Here is a 19,258-nt window from a genome sequence, read left to right as displayed (position 1 = left end):
CCCACAAGCCTGAAAGAAATCAAACAGCCAGTGTCACAAAACCAAACCACCCTTTAGAGAAAGGCCAACTGCCCGCAGAATCACTGAGGGTGTACTCTGGAAGTCTAGAACAACATGTCCTGCCCTTGGAATCAGGCTCAAGAGAGAGCATGCGGTGCTGGGGATCAAGCAGGGACCCCACACTTGCAAGGCAAGTTCTTAGCTACTCATTCTAGTTCTGTGCATAGATAGCACCAGGATCAGCCATTGGCCAGGCCAGTGTGACTTCTGCCGTCTCAGGTACCCTCTTGTAACCTTGGATCCGTCATCTGCGGCAGCAGAGGAAGCACCTGGAGCCGGTGGCCTGTCAGTGGATCAGTCCGCTGAGCAGAGATCTCCGGGGCCCTACTGCGGGCCCCCCTGGACGCCCTGGCGCAGGTGTGTCCTCTTGTGGCGATTGAAGGTGCCTAGCTGGCGGAAGTCGCGGCTGCACACGGGGCACGAGTAAGGCTTGAGGCCCGAGTGGGTGCGCAGGTGCACGTTGAGGTTGCCGCGATGGCTGAAGAGCTGCCCGCACTGGTCGCACGCGAAGGGCCGCTCCTGGGTGTGCATGCGGGTGTGGCCGGTGAGCGTGGACTGATGCGTGAATGTGGCCCCGCAGATACCGCAGCTGTAGGGCCTCTGGTTGTTGTGGATCCGCTGGTGCACGCGCAGGTCTGACGGCTGCATGAAGCCGCGTCCACAGGTCGCGCAGCGGAATGGCCGCTCACCCGTGTGGCTGCGCCGGTGGATGTCCAGCTGAGACTTGTAGAAGAAGGCTTTGGGGCAGTGGTCGCACACCAAAGGGGGGCGCTCGCCCGGTCTGGCTGCAGGGACACGGCCCCCGGGGCCCCCGGGGCCCCCGGGTGCGGCTCCATTTCGCCGTGGAGATTCCGAGGGGCTGGCGGCTCGCGTGCATCTCACTCGCTGTGAACGGCGAGGCCCTGATGTGCTGGGGGAAGCTTTTCTTTTGGATGCGCCTGGCGGCCTGTGTGTCTCAGCGTTCCCAGACCCTCCATCTCGGGTCCTCTCAGTGCCCAGGAAACCTGCAGAGGGTTGGACAGCATGGGGAGCATGAACCATATTCCCCAGCAGAGAGCCCCAGCCCCAGCCTAAGAGGTGGATGAGAAGCTCTGGAAGGGCAGGGTGGAGGCAAGCCCGCTACTGAGGGTCATGGCCTCCAGCTCTGCCCGTGTGCAGAGCCTCCCCGCCCCCATCCCCTCCACACTCACCAGGATGAAGGATCTCCTCCTCCTCCTCCTTCTTCTCCTCCTTCTTCTCCTCCTCCTTCTTCTCCTCCTTCTTCTTCTCCTCCTCCTTCTCCTTCTCCTCCTCTTCCTCCTTCTCCTCCTCCTCCTCCTCCTCCTCCTCCTCCTCCTCCTCCTCCTGTTGCTCCAACTCAGGCTCCATCCCTGCTTCAGTCTCCATCTCACTCTCAGGCTCCAGCTCCTTCTTGCCTGATTCCAGCTCAGGCCTCAAAACCTCCTGCTTGTAATTTGGCCTGTTTCCTGAGAACACCTTTGAAGAGAGAAATGGGGACAGGGGTGGCTAAAAATGCAGCCGAGTGCCTGAGGACCGAGGGTGGGAAAGGTGCTCGCTTTCCGAAGCCTACCCCTGATGGTCACCAGACACTCCAGGATGTGGCACTGTGTCCCAATCTTTTAGCTGAGTCAGGGGGTGGGGTGCTAAGCTCTGGGGGTAAGCCTCTGCAAGCCAGCCCTCCCCCCCCACCAGACTGAACCAGGACAAGACAACCTGAGGTCGAGACCTCCTCACCATCCCTACCCATGGACTGGGTGTCTGCAAAGTGACCCCAGATTGTCTCTGCGGAAACTATCTTGGATTATTTGCTTCTGGTTCATGAGCTGGCAGAGGATGTTTCAGCTTCTCCCTGGTCACAATGCAGAGGCTTTATGCACTTGAGGGGGAATTTTTAGGTGACCCCACCATGGCATCCTGCACCCATCCCAATATCTGTGCCCACAACTCAGTCGGGGTGCACCACTCACCTGTCCCCCTGATTCCTTGCAGGTCCGCGGCAGCTCCTGTTCTCCTGTGCTGACCCGCAGGGATGTCTCTGGAGGTGTTTCACATACTGTGTCCTGGGGTTCAGGATGCACACTGTCCTCCTCTGGGGCCTTCCCAGCATCTGAGTGTCGTGCAAGAAATGTCTTTCCGTCTATAGTAACGATATTCTTTTGGGGGGAAATTAAAGGTTAGGTGTGTGTGTGTGTGTGTGTGTGTGTGTGTGTGTGTGTGTGTGTGTGTTTGGGCCACACCTGTGGTGCTCAGCCAGGGAGGGGGACATATGTGCTGTGGGATTGAACCCAGACCGGCAGTGTGGAAGGCAGATACACCCCCCCCCCCCCGGATTTCTGAGACCCCAAACAGAGCTCTCCCAGGGGCTGCTCTGGAGGTATGATAATACGAATACCAGGAGCACCCCAAATGTGCACATCCAGTGTGGGGCAGAGATTATAAATGTGCCCCAGGCAAGGGTGGCTGACCAAACTCCGCCCAGTCTGTCCTCAACACCAATTCTGGCAGGCATTTCCATAGGAGCTGTCACTGTCACCCATGTGACTGGCATTTGGACACAACACTCAGTGGAATTGTTGTGTCCTCATTCTCACCTCAAACCCTTCTCTACCCATCAGCCCTGCCCTTGGTGGACGTGGGAATGCAGGAAGTAAGGGTGACCCTGCACAGCCACACAACCATTCCTGAGGGAATCACATGCTTAGTGCATAGTGGCATGAGTGAGGTCACTTGGTATGGGTCAGCTCAGACCACCCTGGAGACCAAGCCAGGCCCTCTCAGCCATGCAGCCCCCTGCACCAGGAGTAGGCAGGGACCATCCGGGAATGGAAGCATGGGATGGCCAGAGCCCCTCTTGTCTGCTGAGGCACTCATACCCCTGCTCCTGAGAGTGTGTCCGGCTGGAACCCTCTCACCTCCTCTGGGCATCCTACTCACCCATTTCTGGGGTTGTTTAAGGTTCTGCAGCAGCTGTTCCAGCTCCTGGCAGTTCTGCACCCCGTTCTCCCACACCAGCGCCTGCAGGTGCAGGGGTTCTGAGATGAGGAACTGCTCCAGCACCAGCTTGTCGAGAATCTCCATCTTCGAGTGGAGGTCAGGGCGCAGCCAGCACCAGCACAGGTGTCTCAGCATCTCCAGGTCCTGCAGTGGGTCTGGGTCCTGCTGCTGGTTCAGCCATTGGAAGCTCCGGAACCTCCGGAAGCTGGTGTGCCAGTACTCGGGGCTGCTGGGCGGCTCCGGGATCGGGGGTGGGGATTGTGGTGCAGAACTCGTGCCCACCGAAGGTGTCTCAGATGAAGCCATAGGGGGCTGCAGACTCGGGGTGCTGTGTGTTTGGGGGTATCCTGTGGATGGAGGCAGTTCCTGCAGAACCTGGAGAAAGGGAGCAGACTCTGAACTCACCTGCCTCCAACTGGTCTTGAGTCCTAAGGGGTCCCAGTTTTGTAAGGCTCACCCCCACTGAGTGTTCACTTCTCTGCAGGGGCCTGTCCGCATCCCTTCTCAGGGCTCACCCCTGCCCTCACCCTCACACATCAGCTGCAGGTAAATTCTTCAATCTGTGTTTTCCAGAATGCCACTCTTCCTTGTGGGTATTTTTTTTGGGGGGGGGGAGGGGATTGTGAAGGAGCTTGAAACCCAGCAGTGCTCAGGAGCTAGGAAAGTGCAGTGCTCAGGAGCCAGGAAAGTGCAGAGCCAAATGGAACTGGTCCCTGCACGAACTCCTTCCTGGAACTTTATTTTTTGCCTGAAAATGTAGGGGGTTTTGTTGTTGTTGGTTTTGGGTTTTTTGTTTGTTTGTTTTTAATGCCAGAGTTTTTTTTAGCACTCTGTGGAAACCAGGCATGAGCCTGAGTATAGCCTGATCATTCCGCAGAGAGAGTACAGGGAGTAGACATTTGCCTTACATGCAGTCAACACTGGTTTGACCCCTGGCACTGCACATGGCCCCCAAGCACTGCCAAGAGTGATCCTGGAGTGCAGAGCCAGGAGTGATTCTGGAGCACAGAGCAGGAGTTATCACTGAGCAGAGCCAGGAGTAAACTCTAAGCACAGCTGGGTGTGGCGCCCAAACCAAAAACAAACAGCAAAAACAAAAGCTGCAAACCCAAAGTACAATTGAAAGCACCAAATGTTCCCATCTAGTTCTAAAACTTTTCACTCCTCAAGCCCCCCCACCCACCCAGCACTCATCTCTGCCCCCTCTGTCCTGCCCAGACCTTTTTGTGGTTCCCTGGAATCCCCTTTTCCCCCAGACTCATCCTCTCGACACTCAGGCCGTAGTTTGTTGTGCCTTATAGGAAACAGAACAAGTTGAAAAGAATTGACAGGCACTCTGGTCCCCCACATGCCCTGTGTTGAGCACCAGCCTGACAAAGCCTGGGTCAGACCAGCCGGGAACGGGGCTCAAGAAGCTGCCACACAGGCTTCTGCGCATAACCCCGGGTTAGAGCCCCCACCACAGCGCCCAGGACGCCCCCCCCCCCAGAACCGACAAACAAAACCAAACAAATTCACCCTCTGTACTCGTCACCTTGTCCAAGCATGTCCCTGCTCTGCTGATGAGGCAGACAGGACCAGGATCTGTCTTCGTCCTGCGGGCTGGACCCCACCACTACAGACCCTCTCCCTAATGACCCCAGCACTCACCTCCTTCCGTCTCTCCCAAATGTGAAGCTGGAGTCCAGCCAGGCTTCAGCCCCTTTTAAAGGCCAAGGCCACCCACCCTGCCCCACCCTACATGATGTGGGATTAAAGCGGGAAATCCAGTCCTAGGAGACCCACCCTCGGTGCTTCAGGCCAGTTCTCTCTGCCAGTTGTGTGTGCTGAAGTTGAGGGGCTCAAACCGGCTCAGAGTCCTTTTATTTGATTTTATTTTAGTTTTCTGGGGCCACACCTGGAGTTACTCAAGAGCCTACAGGAGGTACTCCTGGCTCCGTGCTCCAGAGAGGCCGGGTGAGGGGGGGGTGCCTCAGGAGCCCTGATTTACATGAGACCAGGGCAGCTGTCCTGAAGTTAGGAGACTTGCCTCAGTTTTCCTGCACAGAAGCCAGGCCTTTTGTGCAGATGTGCAGAGAAGCAGGACAGTGCCTTCCCTGGTGCCTGCTCTCATGCCCTGTCCTGCAGCTGCACCATATGGGTATGGGGATGAGAAGACTGAGGCTTCCCATGGAGCTGCGCTTCCCTCCTCCGCCCTATCTCACTGAGCCACTGGGCTCGGCAACAAGGGATCCGTGTGGTGTGGGAACAGAACTCGAGGCCTCATGCCACGCACTCCCTCTGGTTCACTGAGCTCTCTCTGGCTTGAACAGAGTTGGAAATCATCAGCTGCTTTGAAATTTCACAACGGAAAACAAAGCCCTGCAAAAGAAAAGAACCTGCACTACTAAGGAGAGAGAGAGAGAGAGAGAGAGAGAGAGAGAGAGAGAGAGAGAGAGAACTATGGAGAAACAAAGGAGATTCTGCAGTGTGCAAAGTCCTTGTAACGAAAGTGGTGTCCAGACTGAGGCCATTCTAGTAAAAGTGACACCGGATTTTGTTTAACTTTGCAGCCATATACAAGAGTGCGTGGGGGCGTGTGCCAGGACTGGCACCTAGGCCACTGCATGCAGAGCACATACTCTGGCCCTTTGAGAAACCTCATCCATCCCCAGTGACACTTTTGTTTTCTGTTCTTGGGCTAGCCCTGGTGGTGCTCAAGGGTTACCCCTGGCAAGGCTCAGGGACCATATGTCGTGCTGGGGATCTGAACTATGGTCAGCCACATGCAAGCCAGTGCTTTAGCCCCTGTACGGTCACTCCAGCCCATAATCATAATTAAGTACTCTCGGCACTGCAGTCAAAGAAGAGAGAGACTGGGAATAATTCAGGAAGGGGGATTTTACTGATCACAAGCTATCCCAAGCTGGGGGGGCTATTTCCAATGCAGGCTGCAGAGAGAGGAGGAGGGGTAGACCTTTTTTTCTCAGGACAGAGATAAGAATGACATCACAGGCTCTACAGAATTTAGAAGTTATCTATTTTCCTATTTTCATGAGGGAGAATGGCGAGTATATGTAATTGAGAAACATACAACGAAGATACATGGTGGGGCCTGGAGATAATAAAGCAGGTAGGGCATTTGTCTTGTACACGACTGACCTGGATTTGATCCACCACATAGGGTCCCCTGAGCCCTGCCAGGAATGACCCCTGAGTGCAGAGCCAGAAGTAAGCCCTGAGCACCACCGGGTGTCCCCCCTACCCTCCACAGGAATACATATCACATATACAGAAATTGATGGAGAAACATGATGCATGTGTCCGGGTAGACTGAATGCTCTGTGTGCTGTCTCCACTGATGAGTTCTCGGGGATCTTATCAATGCAAAAGTGTCTTTAGGGCCAAAGAAGTGGTACAGGAGGCTCGCTCTACTTCCAGCCCAGGCACTGCAAAGGGTGCCCTGAGCCCTGCCAGGAGTGACTTCTGAACCAGGAATAAGTCCTGAGCACACCCAGGAGGGGAGTGACCCAACCCTTTCCCTACAAAAAAAAAAAAAGTTTCTCGGGTTCTGTTCTGGTCCCATGAGAGCCAATGGGTTGCAATGGGGCGACTTCTCTGGGAGAGGTTAGCACAACTGCAAAGGACAGTTCCTCGGTGGGCCGCGGCCCCAGCAAGTCCTGAATTTTCCATGCGCGGGAGAGAAGGGGTGAAAGACGTGTAAGTCCACGGGAAGGCGGGAAACTCCCGATCCCGGGTTTCAAGGTAGGAACCAGCAGCCCCTAGTGGGCCAAGGGTGCTGCTGGATGCGATCCTTCAAAATCAAATCGGACAACCACGACGAAGGCCCTGCGGTGTCTGTCAGGCCCCGCGCTGCCCGCTGTCGTGGTATTGGCACATAGCTGGGGTTCTCACCGGCACGGCAGGTTGCAGCGTCCTCGTAGTCGTCATTCTGGCTCTCGCGAGCGTGCAGGGAGCAGGTGGAGCCCGCAGGGGTCGCTGCTGTGCGTGCGCGTACTCCAGGGACACGGGCGCGCCCCGGAGCCTGGGGCGAACGCGCGCCCGGGGCTGAGCTGAGTGCGCGCCTCAGCGACGGCCAAGCTCCGCGTACCAGGCATCCTTCGGCCCCCGCTCCCCACTCCGAAAACTGCATTCTACAGTGGGAACCCTGTTCCTGCCCGCAGTCGTTTCCCGGGGAGCGTCCTTTGGCCCTTGCGGGGGAATGTGGCCGGCCTGAGAAGGGTAGTAGCGCGCGCTGAGGTCGCCGACCTGGCAACAGGCCCTTAGGAACGGACGAACATAGCAAGGGGCCAAAGAACTCCAGCCTTTCCTTTCCCGCTGCAATAAACTAGGGTCCACGTGCCCTTCTGATAGGCATCGCGCACACACACACACACACACACACACACACACATACCTGCACACACAACTGCACATATACACATGCACAGAGCACTGCTGGAAACATCCTCTGTTCTCCTCCGTGGGATGCGGTGGGCAGACGGGATATTCGGATCCCAGAGAGAAGCCGCAGTCGTTCACATTGTGCACACACTGATCCTGTGTGGAACACGATGGGGGGGTTGTATTGTTTCGGTTTTGCTTGAGGGCCACATGGGGTTGCGGGGGTCGAACTCGGGTTGGTCGCGTGCAAGCAAGCGCTCTCTCTCCCTGTCGAGTCTCTGGTTTTTCCTCATCAGCGCTGGAAGCGAAGTGCATCAGGACATCAGCGTGGAGGAGCAGTGGTCAGCAGGGGGCAGCAAAAACCCAACAGGAATCATTCGGGACCCCATACTTGCCCCAGAAATATTTAGTCCCAACTAGCAGTGAAGGATCATCATTTAAAGAACAAAAGACCTCTTGCAGTCCAGAGAGACAAAACCCGGTTAAGGAGTTTGCCTCGCACATAGCCAAGGCACCCCATATGACCTGAGAAATCGCTGAGCTCAGAGCCAGGAGTAAGCCCTGAGGACTGGGTGTAGCCCCCAAACCAAAAAAAGCAAATTAACTTTCATCTCTGAGTGTCAGGCTAAATTTAATCTCTTTCTATGGGGCCTGGGCAGGGCACACCAAGCTGTGTGTGAACTTACTCAGGGCTTACTCTTGGTTCTGCGCTCAGGGCTCACTCCTGGGGGGAGGGGTTGAGGGAATGAACACTGTTCAGACCCTGCAAATCAGGCACCTACTCATTGAACTGTTGCTTCAACCTCATATTGTATATTTTTATTTTTAAAATTTAATTTAAATTTAAAAATTTTTAATTTTTAAAATCAAATTTAATTTATTTAGTTTTAAATTTTATTTTTATAACACAGCGGGTAGGGCGTTCGCCTTACAAGCGGCCAACATGGCCGACCTGAGTTCGATTCCTCCGCCCCTCTCGGAGAGCCCGGCAAGCTACCGAGAGTATTCGATATGCCAGACACAGTAACAACAAAGTCTCCAATGGAGACGTTACTGGGCCCGCTCGAGCAAATCGACGATCAACGGGAGGGCCTTTACCTTTACCTTAAAGTTGTTCACAATAATTGATTAAATTCAATATTCCAACACCAATCCCACCACCATTATACCTTCCCACCACCATATTTTGAATTATTCCACCCCATCCCCCAGATTGCCCCCCAAACATAACATGATAATTTATTTTGTATTGCTTGTTATGAATAATCTGCTAAAGATAATCCAAAAAGTTTCTTTAGAGGAAGGTGTATGAAGACTGTTGTATCACCCTGCAGCCATTAAGCCTTTGTAGAGAGTCAGCCGTGGGCTCCAGGAATTCTAAGATTTTAAATAGGGTCATAAAGTTAGAATTAAAATTTTAACTGGAGGGTGACTATGGGTTCTGGTGGAATCTCTACGGAGTGTTGCTCTCTTTCTCTTTCAAGTTTATTTGTGAGTCTCTGGATCATGGCCGTTAATGAGCTTAGATGGCACCAGAGGCAGGTCCTGGGCACGGGGAAGCACAAGGAGATGGGGGAGAGGAGCTGGTGGTCGACCATTCCCGACTCCAGGCGAGCCTGAAGATTTTGGTTACAAGTCCAGCATCCCTGGAATTTTTAGCAGATTCCCTCATGGACGAGGCTCGTTTGAACCTGTGGAGGTCAGTCATGAACATGGTGGCGATTGAGTTCTGGAGGTTTTTGGCTGCCATGGCTCTTTGGGGCCAGGTGGTGGGACTCACCTGGCCCCCTCTGGGTTGCCCCAGAAGAGACAGCCTGGCACTGGGTCTGGTGGCATCTCTGTGGTGTGTTGTTCTCTTCCTCTTCAGATATTTATTTGTGAGTTCTCATATATATATTTTAATCGCGGGCTGGAGTGATAGCACAGCGGTAGGGCGTTTGCCTTGTACGCAGCCTTGTATGAGCCAGGTTCGATTCCTCCACCCCTTGTGGAGAGCGTGGCAAGCTACCGAGAGTATCTTGTTCGCACGGCAAAGCCTGGCAAACTACCTGTGATGTATTCAATATGCCAAACACAGTAACAATAAGTCTCAAAATGGAGACGTTACTGGGCCTGCTCGAGCAAAATGATGAACAACGGGAGGACAATGCTACAGTGCTACACTTTAGGATAAACTGCTAAGTTATTAACACTCCTAACAGAATTTTGGTTTTAGGGCCTCACCTGCTAGTAGTGCTCAGGGACCCCTCCTGGTGGAGCTCTAGGACCATATGCTATGCTGGGGTAAAATCAGGGTCCATGCAGTGAGGTGAGGTCTCCGTCTGCTACTGGGGTCAGAGGCAGTGAAAAAACCTCTGTTTGAATTCCAAAGCTTGCACCGCAGAGAACTGCGGCTATTCTGATCCTGGAAGAAACCTTGAGATCTGAGGAGAGTGAGCGGCTGCTGGGGAATCGGTGCTGAAATGTTCCCCAGGTCCCCGTCTCCACTGGCTGGCACAGTGGCAGCCCAGGAAGTCGGGGCTAGTTCAGAGTTTTCATTCCCTCCCTCAGGCATGCAGCTGTCCACAGCCCCAGCGCCTTCCTCCTCTTTGTCCTAATCTGGAGGGTTTTCCTCCTAGTCCAGGGGCTTCCTAATTGACCCTGATTAGTCAGGCCAGCGGGAGAGGGAGACCAAGGGCTTGTCCGTTAGGGCGGCCTAGGCAGAAACACTCATTACTGGGAGGTGAATGACCCTGAGCCTACTCTCCTTTTTGTCTGTTAGGATGCTTAATTGGCAGCCGAAAGTTCCTCTGTAAATCTGGAGAACACAGCTGGACAGTCTCTCACCTCAGAGGTCTGTGGTCAGGGGTTACAAAATATACTTATGTATACACCAGTTAGAGACACATGCCTGGTATATTAATAAAATAGATAAATACACTGACAGATGCATTTGTATATATCTTTTTACATATTGAGTATAAATAAAATAGATAACTAGGTAAGGGTTTAGAGATACAGGGGTTAAGGTGCTTGCCTTTCAAACAGCTAACCCAGGTTTGATCCCCAGCACCCCATAAGGTCCCTTGAGCCCTGCCAGGAGTGATCCCTGAGTGCAGAGCCAGGAGTCAGACCTGAGTATCTCTGGGTGTGCCTCCCACCCCTGCCAATAAAAAAGAAAGATCTTCTCCAGTGCTCTGGAGGAAGGCTATACTGGCTGGTCTGGAAACCAGTTCTTACTGCAGGCAAATTGTTTTTAAGAAGTTGGGGAGGGAGCAGGGGTAAGAGGTGCTTTGGGCTTAGTCTGGTGTGGGCTCGGTCAACCCTCTAATCCCTTTCCAATCTTTGGAGGGACCATGAACCCAGATACCTGAATGTGGGGCTCATGATTGTGCGGGAACAAGAAGTAGGGAGTGCAGGCAAGCCAGGAAGCAGGCGCCAGCTGCAGGTCGGGGAGGGACGCTGGAGGGGAGAAACAGACTGAGGCAGTCCCAAGAATTTGATCAAAAGCTTTCTCTACGTTGATTGATATGGGCATTTTATTTATGTTTTTATATGGTATATTACATTAATTTATTTTCATAAATTATCTCTGCATCTCTAGAATGAATCCCATTTGATAATGGCGTATAATCGATGGCATTCTGATATGTTGGAGTCAATTTGGTAACACCTTGTTGAAGACTTTGGCATCAGTGTTCAGGGACACTGGTCAGTAATTTTCTTTTTCTTTTGCTTTTTGGGTCACACCCAGCGATGCTGAGGGGTTCCTCCTGGCTCTGCACTCAGGAATTATTCCTGGTGGTGCTCAGGGGATGCCGGGATTGAACTCAGGTCAGCTGCGTGCAAGGCAAATGCCCTACCCACTGTGCTATCGCTCGGGCCCCAGTAATCTTGTTTTTAGTAATATTTCTATCTTCTGGCTTTTGGTGTTTGGTGATTCTATCTGTGTTTGGTGGTGGGTGGAGCATTGGGCTCTGAGGATGCGGTTGTGGGTCCCACCAGTATCCTAGGGCCTGGCTGCCACCCACCGGCTCCGCTGCGTTCCCGCCTCCCAGTGGCTGTCCCCACTGCCTGCTCCTCCTAATCCAGTTCCTGGGGCAGGGAGGGCCATACCCTCCTCTTGGCTGGCCATATGGAGGGCCTTAAAGGTGTACTACAGATGCTAAGTTCCAGGCTGGGCTGGTGTGACATCCCCAAATACCCTGATCTTCTATTACTTAGTGACTTTTTTTTCTATTTTGGGGCCCCCTGGTAGTGCTCAGGGAGTCACTCCTGCTGGTTTTTGGGGGACCACATGATACTCATCTCCCAGCCCTACAGGCTTTTGGGGTTTTGTTAGGGCTTGAAGTGGGCCTCAGGGACGTTGGGTGCTCTACCGTCCTAGGACTGTCTCTGCCCCCTGCAGCTGCGTCAAAAAGAAAATCAAATCATTTGTGGCCCCTGGTCAAACAAACAGAAGTCGACAAAAATACACATTCAGGACATTTCCCCTTGTTCCTGGCTCTTTTCCCTCCCTCAGTGCTTTGGGCAGGAGAGGACCCCTGGATGGGAAGGGACATGCATGTGCTGCCTTGGGTGCCTGACTGAAGTTTTGTCACAGTGGGAAAGTCTGTAGGTCTCCAGCTGTGAGTCAAGAGAAGCCTGGATGCCCTTGGGACTCAGGGAGCGCCCCAGTGGGGTTTCATTCATGCGGCCCCGGTGGACCCCACAAACAAAGGACTTCTTGGAACCTGGGTGCAGCTCATAGGACTGAGCAGTTTTTCTCAGATACCCGAACCCCAGCGCAAGCACACAGCCTTCCTGCAGCCCAGAGGAGTAGTGAGTTCTGCGCTCTTAGGATGTGACCTCAAAAACAAATGAGTAAGAAAACTTTATTTTGTTTTTTGTTGCACCCCGCAGTCTCAGGGCTTACTTTTGGTACCGCTCAGGGAACACTTCTGGTGGGGCTCGGGGCCATATGGGGTGTTGGGGACCAAACCCTGGCTCCTGCATGCAAAACCTATGCTCAGCCTGTGGAGCTTCCCCTGTGGCTCACACCCACGCTGCCCATCATCCACTTGCCCCTGGACAGCGTTCTGGCATTTTTCTCTTGCATGAACATTCCTGAATGAATCCGGTTAAATCTACAGGACTACAGAACGGAAGGGGGGACACCCCCTCCCAAACACTCTCCCACATGTGCAAACCGCCATTGTGGCACATGTGAACTCTGCGTGGCTATGTGTGGCCGAGTTTTGTGGTTGTGAGCACGTGTATCCCTGTTTGTATGGAGCTCCAGCTGTGTGTGTTTGCATGTTTGCCCATTTGTATGTGTATGTGTGTGCACACCTTTATGAATGTATTTGTGCATTATTTTCATGTTAAAAGATTTTAAAGTTACAGTTAGAAAATTTTGTGGCTAAGGAATATTTGATGTCTTGGATTTTGCCCAGTCCACATCATACACCAATAATATAGCAGTTTAAGTATTTTATAGACAGGAGCTGGAGACATAATATAGTGGGGGAAGAACTTGCATGCGGCTGACAAGAGTTTGATTTCGGGTCCCCACCAGGGTTCCAAAACCCCCACCAAGAGTGATTCTTCAGCATAGAGACAGCAGTTGGCCCTGAGCACCAACAGGTGTGGTCCCCAAACAAAAACTCCTTTAATGGGAAATCACTTTCGACTGGGCCCCTTATTGGAGAGTGCTAAGGGGAGCATGGCAGTGGTGGTGAAACTCAGTTTCTAATTAAACAGATCACTGCTGTGTGATGTTCACCTCTACCTAGCCACCGAACTGAGCCTTGCCAACTGGATCCTCACTCAACACCTAGTTCCAGAAACAGCTGTAGGATTGCAGTAGTGCACTCACAAACCCTGCGCATCCCTCTGTCCCCCAAGTGCACACAGCCTGCGGAGATGCAATTACTGATAGGAATTTGTTCTTAGCATTGGGGCTCAGGTACTAACACCCCTGGAATTTCCCCAGAGCCAGGAGAGCAAGGTGTCTTTTGTTACTTTGCCCAGATTTAGAGAGAGGCCTAAAGGCCACCTAGGGATGAGGGTCGGTTGCCAGGGGAACCAAACAATTGATTAGAGGGAACTTTTAGTCCCACCCCCCAGCTCCAGGGAGGGGCTGGAGCTGGAGATCAGTCACAATGGCCAACCAATCAAGCTTACGTGTTGAAGCGTCCTGCACCCTCCCCACACCCACCCCCACCCCCTTTTCACAGACGGGCAGACGGGGTTCAGAGCCTTTCCCGGCTGGACCACGGAGCTGCAGCGGAGAAAACCCTTCACCGCGGTGCCTGGGTTCTATCCTTTTGCAACACACCTGGGGGCTGGTGAGTAAGATCTGGTCCTGTCCAACGGGCAAGGGGCTCCCAAGACCATTGAAAGCTCAGACTGGGCCGAGACAGCTGAGGAGGGGAGGTTTTGGGGGCCGCAGCTAGTGCTCCTAGATAATGACGCAGTAGACAGTGATGGTGATGGCAGACCCACAGGAGCCCCATTTGCCTGGCTGGTGTTTTGAGAATCGCAGGGTGGTGGGGAAGAAGCTAAGCACTGGAATTGGGGGTCAGAACTGTGTATTTCATATATGCCACACAAATGCACACACAATACACATACACACAATGGTCTATGCACAAATACATTCATAAAGGCGCGCACACACATACACATACAAACGGGCACACATGCAAAAACACAGCTGGAGCTCCATAGAAACAGGAATACACGTGCTCACAACCACAAAACTCGGCCACACACAGCCACGCAGAGTTCACATGTGCCACAACGGCGGTTTGCACGTGTGGGAGAGTGTTTGGGAGGGGTGTCCCCCCCTTCCCTTCTGTAGTCGTGTAGATTTAACCGGATTCATTCAGGAATGTTCATGCAAGAGAAAAATGCCAAAACACTGTCCGGGGCAAGCAGGTGATGGGCAGGGTGGGCGTGAGCCACACGTTACATCCCCTACGTTCAAGACAAATGTGGAGGGGGTCAGCTTCTGAGGGCCCCCGGGACCAGCACCGCACGCTGGTTCAGGTTCCCCCAGGCACGGGGAAAAGTACTGCTCACACCTGCCTCCCGGGGTAGGCCCCGAGGAAATAAAGCTGCGCCACAGCCTCGTCTGCACTCGCTCCGCCCCGGCCCCTCAAACCCAGCCCCCGAGGGACGGAGTCCGGGCGGGGGCCGCGCCGCTGCTGTTGCCATGGAGATGCGCGTTCGGCGCCCGGGCGCCCCTCGCGCGCTCGCCCCCGCGCCGCCGCGTGCACGCGCAGGTCCGCGGGAGCCGCGGGGCCTTGTGGGAAGCGTAGTCTGGAGCCCGGGATGCCGCGCGCGGCCTCGGGTCCGTGGCTCCGGCAGGGCGAGGCTCGGGCTCCCGAGGCTCCTGGCGGCGGTTAGCCTGGCACGCCTACAGTGCGCGTACGCGGGGCGCTCCCTCGGGGCCGGGGCCGAGGCTCGCGGGCCCCACGGCAGGCGTGGCAGCCAGGAGCGCCGCGAGCCCGCAGCCCCGGTTCGTGGCGGACGCGCGGGGCGGGGCCTGGGGCCGGGGAAGCCCTGGGGGCGGGGCCGCGGCCGCTCGGGGGAGGCGGGGGCGGGGCCGGGAGACTCCGGAGGGGCGCGGGCGCGGGAGCCGCTGGGCGCCGCTGTCACGCTGGAGAGCCAGAGTGAGGGGCTTCGTGGGCTCGTGCGCCTTTGCGGGGGCGGGGGCGTATACAGCGGGGCTGCGGCCTGGGCGTGGAGGATCTCCTTGGGGGGACGGGGATGCTGTGGGGGGACGGGGGGGTCTTGGATACTGTGGGGTGCGCGCCTGGGGGGATGGAGGTGCTACCGGGGTACAATGGGGTGATGGGGATAATGTGGGGTGCGCGCCTGGGGGGATGGGAATGCTGAGGGGCTGCGTGCCTGGGGGGAGTGGATGTGCACTTGGTGAGGTACAGGGTTATGGGGGTGTGGGGGTACATACATGTCCTCAGGGGCTGTGGGGTGGGGAGGTGAGGGATGGAAGTGCTGGGGAGTGACACCTCAGGGTTAGGCCTGAGTAAGACCCTGTTCAGTGATTTAAAAGCAATTATTATTATTATTTTGGTTCTTTTTGGCTATACCTGGTGGTGCTCAGGTGTTACTCCTGGCTCTTTACCCAGAATTTTTCCTGGAGGTGTTGGCGGGGCCCTTATGGGTTGCTGGGAATCGAACCCCCAGTTTGGCTGCAGGCAAGGCAAGCGCCCTCACTGCTGTGCTTCTACTCTGGCCTGATTATTTACTATTAATACAATCACCAATCACGGAGAACTCTGAGAGCAGAGGTTGGGTGGGATTCAAGAGAAAATAGCCCAAGTAAAGGATGGGGTTTGGATCCCTAGATCTGACTAGCCCTGGGAGAGCAGTAAGTGGGTGCTTGGGCTGGAAGGAGAGTTCAAAAGCAGAGGAGCTCCCATTTTGGAGAATCCCAGGACCAAGGATCCAGGGGGCCTCAGCCTTAGTGCTGGGCAGTTCCCATTTTTTTTTTTTTTTGCTTTTTGGGTCACACCGGTGGTGCACAGGGGTTACTCCTGGCTCTGTGCTCAGGAATTACCCTTGGCGGTGCTCAGGGGACCATATGGGATGCTGGGAATCGAACCCTGGTTGGCCGCGTGTAAGGCAAACACCCTACCCGCTGTGCTATTGCTCCAGCCCCAACAGTTCCCTTTTTAAAAAAAAATTTTTATAAGGTAGTTCACAATATTTGATTACATTTAATATTCAAACATGGGCTGGAGTGATAGCACAGTGTGTAGGGCGCTTGCCTTGCACGCAACCAACCTGGGCTGATCCCAGTTAGATTTCTCCGCCCGTCTCGGAGAGCCGGGCAAGCTACCAAGAGTATCGCCCACTCGGCAAAGCTTGGCAAGTGAACCGTGATGTATTCCATATGCCAAAAACAGTAACAAGTCCCACAATGGAGACGTTACTGGACTGGTGCCCACTCGAGCAAATCCATGAACAACGGGAGGACAGTGCTACTATACTCAAACACCAATCCCACCGCCATTACACCTTCCCACCACCATATTTGGGATGTTTCCATCCTAAGCCCCAATCCCTATCCCAAAGCACAACTGAAATAATATATTTTGTATTGTCTGTTATTGAAAACTGCTGAAAATGCTACAGAAAAGTATCGAGGAAACAGTGTGAAGATTGTTCTATTTTGGCAGGGGCCATTAAGACATTGTTTAGGATATCTCTAACATGTTAAAGGTTGAGTGATGTGAGCTTTCATGTATATATCTGAAAATATGTATATATGCATATATATATTTCCCTCTATGGTTGGTTGCCTACTATTTGAACCCCATCAAATTCTCTTGGAGAATGGGTAGGAAGTTTCTTCTGAGGTGTCCAGGAATACATTCACTTGTGCGTGAGGCCTGAGCATGTGGGGAGCGACCTTGAGCATGGCGGCGGTTGGGTTCTGGAGGTTTTCGACTGCTGGGGCTGGGTCCCTTGGGGCGGGGAGGGATCTTACCTGCCCCCCTCTGGGACGCCCCAAGTGAAACATTATTAATACTGGGTGCGGGGTCCGGTGGCATGGCTGTCGCGGGTGTCATGTTGTTCCCTACGGGAGAAAAAGCCATGGGATCTGCATGGTGGTTGATGACGAGATTATCTGGTGCTGGCAGGAGGTGGCTTATGGGCATGAACCATGGGTCACTGTAGACAGGGGGAAACAGGGAGAGGATCTCCACTCCTGGTCCCGTTGAGTCCAGAGTCCAAGGTCACAAAGTTCTGGGTGGTTCCCTTTGTGGGAGAAGGGACTGTCCTCTGTCCTGTAGAGTGCTTTGTCCTGTTCCCACCATTCAGTCACCAGAGGCCAGTGGCACCCCCCTCTGCATTGGTGACAGGAGTTAGGCCCAGTTGAAAGATGATGTCATCCCAGTCGAGAAAACTATTGGTGCCCAAGACCACGGTGAGTTGGCCCATGAATACTTGAGGCTTGAGGGTAGGGGAGTGTACGGTGGGGGGGGGGGGGGGAGGAGAGTATCCCAGTGGCCAGATAGGTCCCTGTAGAGTGCCTCTGAGGCTGGTGCATGCAGTAGTCAGGGCCTGCCCATTGGTCTATTTGCAGGTGATGACTCAGTTTCTACAGTGACAAGGGAGTATCTGCTGGTAAAACAGGGTGAAGGAACTGCAGGCTCTGCAGAATCACCTGGGCTTCCCGTGGTGTCCATCTTGGCAGTGGAAACCATCTGAGAGTTTGGCTTTGAGTCTCTCCAAGGAGCTCCTGCACTGAGCCCTGGGACCCACAGGGGAAAGGCCAGAGAGCTCTGGGCCCATGCTGGATCAGGCGTAGGGTAGGGTCTCAGCCCAAGCCACCATCAGTACCTCCTTGGCAATGAAATTAGTCCCCAGACATCCTTACTTAATGGGTCTGGCATGGGTGTCAGCCATCAGCATTTTATTTATTTATTTTTTTGTTTTGGGGCCACATCTGGCAGTGCTCTAGGGCTTACTACTGGCTCTTTGCTCAGGGATCACTCCTGGTGGGATTGGGGACAGTATGGGTTGATGGGGACCAAACCCGTGTTAGCCTCATTGTAAGGCAAGCACCCTAAACACTGTACTATCTCTCCAGTCCATATTTAAAAAAATTTTTTTTTTGGCCTTTTGGGTCACATGTGGCAATGCTCAAGGGTTACTCCCGGCTCTACACTCAGGAATTACTCTTGGCAGTGTTCGGGGGACCATACCAGGGATCAAACCCAGGTCAGCCTCATTATAAGGAATTATTCCTGACAGTGCTTGGGGGTCTACATGAGATGCCGGGGATTGGAACCCAGGCAAGAGAAACACCCTACCCATACTGTACTGTCATTCTGACCCCTAATTTTTAATATGTAATGCTGTGTCACACTTAGATGATGAAGAATAAAACTGAACAGAGTACATCACACAACATGGTCCTGTATCAAACTGATGATCCTTTTCCCCTGAGTCTGAATTCCTTGGCAACTTGAGTTGAGGAATAGGATTGAATAAGGCTCCATGGCGTGTGTGACCATGTGCAGACAGCTGTGAGAAAGAGCAGTGATGCTGCCTAGCCTGGGTGATCATTGCATATAAGGAATCAGAGTAGGGGCGGCGGTGGGGCGGGGGGGGGGGGAGAGCCACACCTTGTGATTACCTGGTAAATAATATAAAACATGACTTTGAGGGTTTTTTGTTTTGTTTTTTTGTTTTGTTTTGTTTTTTTTTGTTTTTTGTTTGTTTTGTTTTGTTTTTTTAGGCCACACCTTGTAGTACCTAGGGGCTACTCCAGAACAGTGCTGAGGGGGCTCCTGGTGGTTCTTGGAGGACCATGTACCATGGATCAAACCTGGGCCTCTTGCATGCAAAGCATGTACACTTGCCCTTTGAGCTAACTCCTTTGCCTTTCCTTTATTTTTTTTTAAATTTTTTGAGGGTCACACTCAGGGATGCATAGGGATACACTCCTGGCTCTGCACTCAGGAATTACTCCTGGCAGTGCTCAGGGGACCATATGGGATTCTAGGGATCGAACCCAGGTTGGCCGTGTGCAAGGCAAACGCCCTACCCGCTGTGCTATTGCTCCAGCCCCTAACTCCTTTGCCTTTATTTTTTTTCAACTAAAATAATTTATAATTAAGGTATTAAAACTTAAAAATGTAAAATAAAAGTTACATCACATGTATTCCCTATTCCTTGGTTGAATTTATTTATTTATTTTTATTAGTGAAACACCATGAGGTACAGTTGTAGGCTTACAAGTTGTGCTTGGGTTTCAGTTATACAGTGATCGAGTACCCATCCCACCACCAGTGCCCATTCTCCATCCCCACCAATCCCAGTA

At 53.3% G+C, this 19,258-nt stretch overlaps 1 protein-coding gene across 1 annotated transcript; it reads right to left on the bottom strand.

Annotated features, from left to right (window-relative positions):
• Window positions 1-384: 384 nt before the first annotated feature.
• Window positions 385-3,360, bottom strand: LOC130044477 (zinc finger protein 782-like). The gene is made up of 4 exons (XM_056137211.1): window positions 2,995-3,360; window positions 2,028-2,213; window positions 1,452-1,536; window positions 385-845 (listed from the first exon to the last, which is right to left on the bottom strand). The coding sequence occupies exons 1-4, from the start codon at window positions 3,358-3,360 to the stop codon at window positions 385-387; spliced, it is 1,098 nt and encodes a 365-aa protein (XP_055993186.1).
• Between the last annotated feature and the right edge of the window lie 15,898 nt (window positions 3,361-19,258).

This window comes from Sorex fumeus, unplaced genomic scaffold (assembly GCF_029834395.1).
Source record: "Sorex fumeus unplaced genomic scaffold, SorFum_2.1 ptg000122l, whole genome shotgun sequence".
NCBI lineage: Eukaryota > Metazoa > Chordata > Mammalia > Eulipotyphla > Soricidae > Sorex > Sorex fumeus.
The sequence above is the reverse complement of the archived record's forward strand: the minus strand, read 5'-3'. Positions and strand labels throughout refer to the sequence as shown.

What these genes read in the sequence shown, in the direction of transcription:
- LOC130044477 (XM_056137211.1), bottom strand. Translation starts at nt 3,360, where the DNA reads ATGGCTTCATCTGAGACACCTTCGGTGGGCACGAGTTCTGCACCACAA. An exon ending in GCAAGGAATCAGGGGGACAG is followed by an intron (nt 1,537 to 2,027) that starts GTGAGTGGTGCA and finishes CTCTCTTCAAAG; the next exon opens with GTGTTCTCAGGAAACAGGCC. An exon ending in GAAGGAGCTGGAGCCTGAGA is followed by an intron (nt 846 to 1,451) that starts GTGAGATGGAGA and finishes GTGTCCCTGCAG; the next exon opens with CCAGACCGGGCGAGCGCCCC.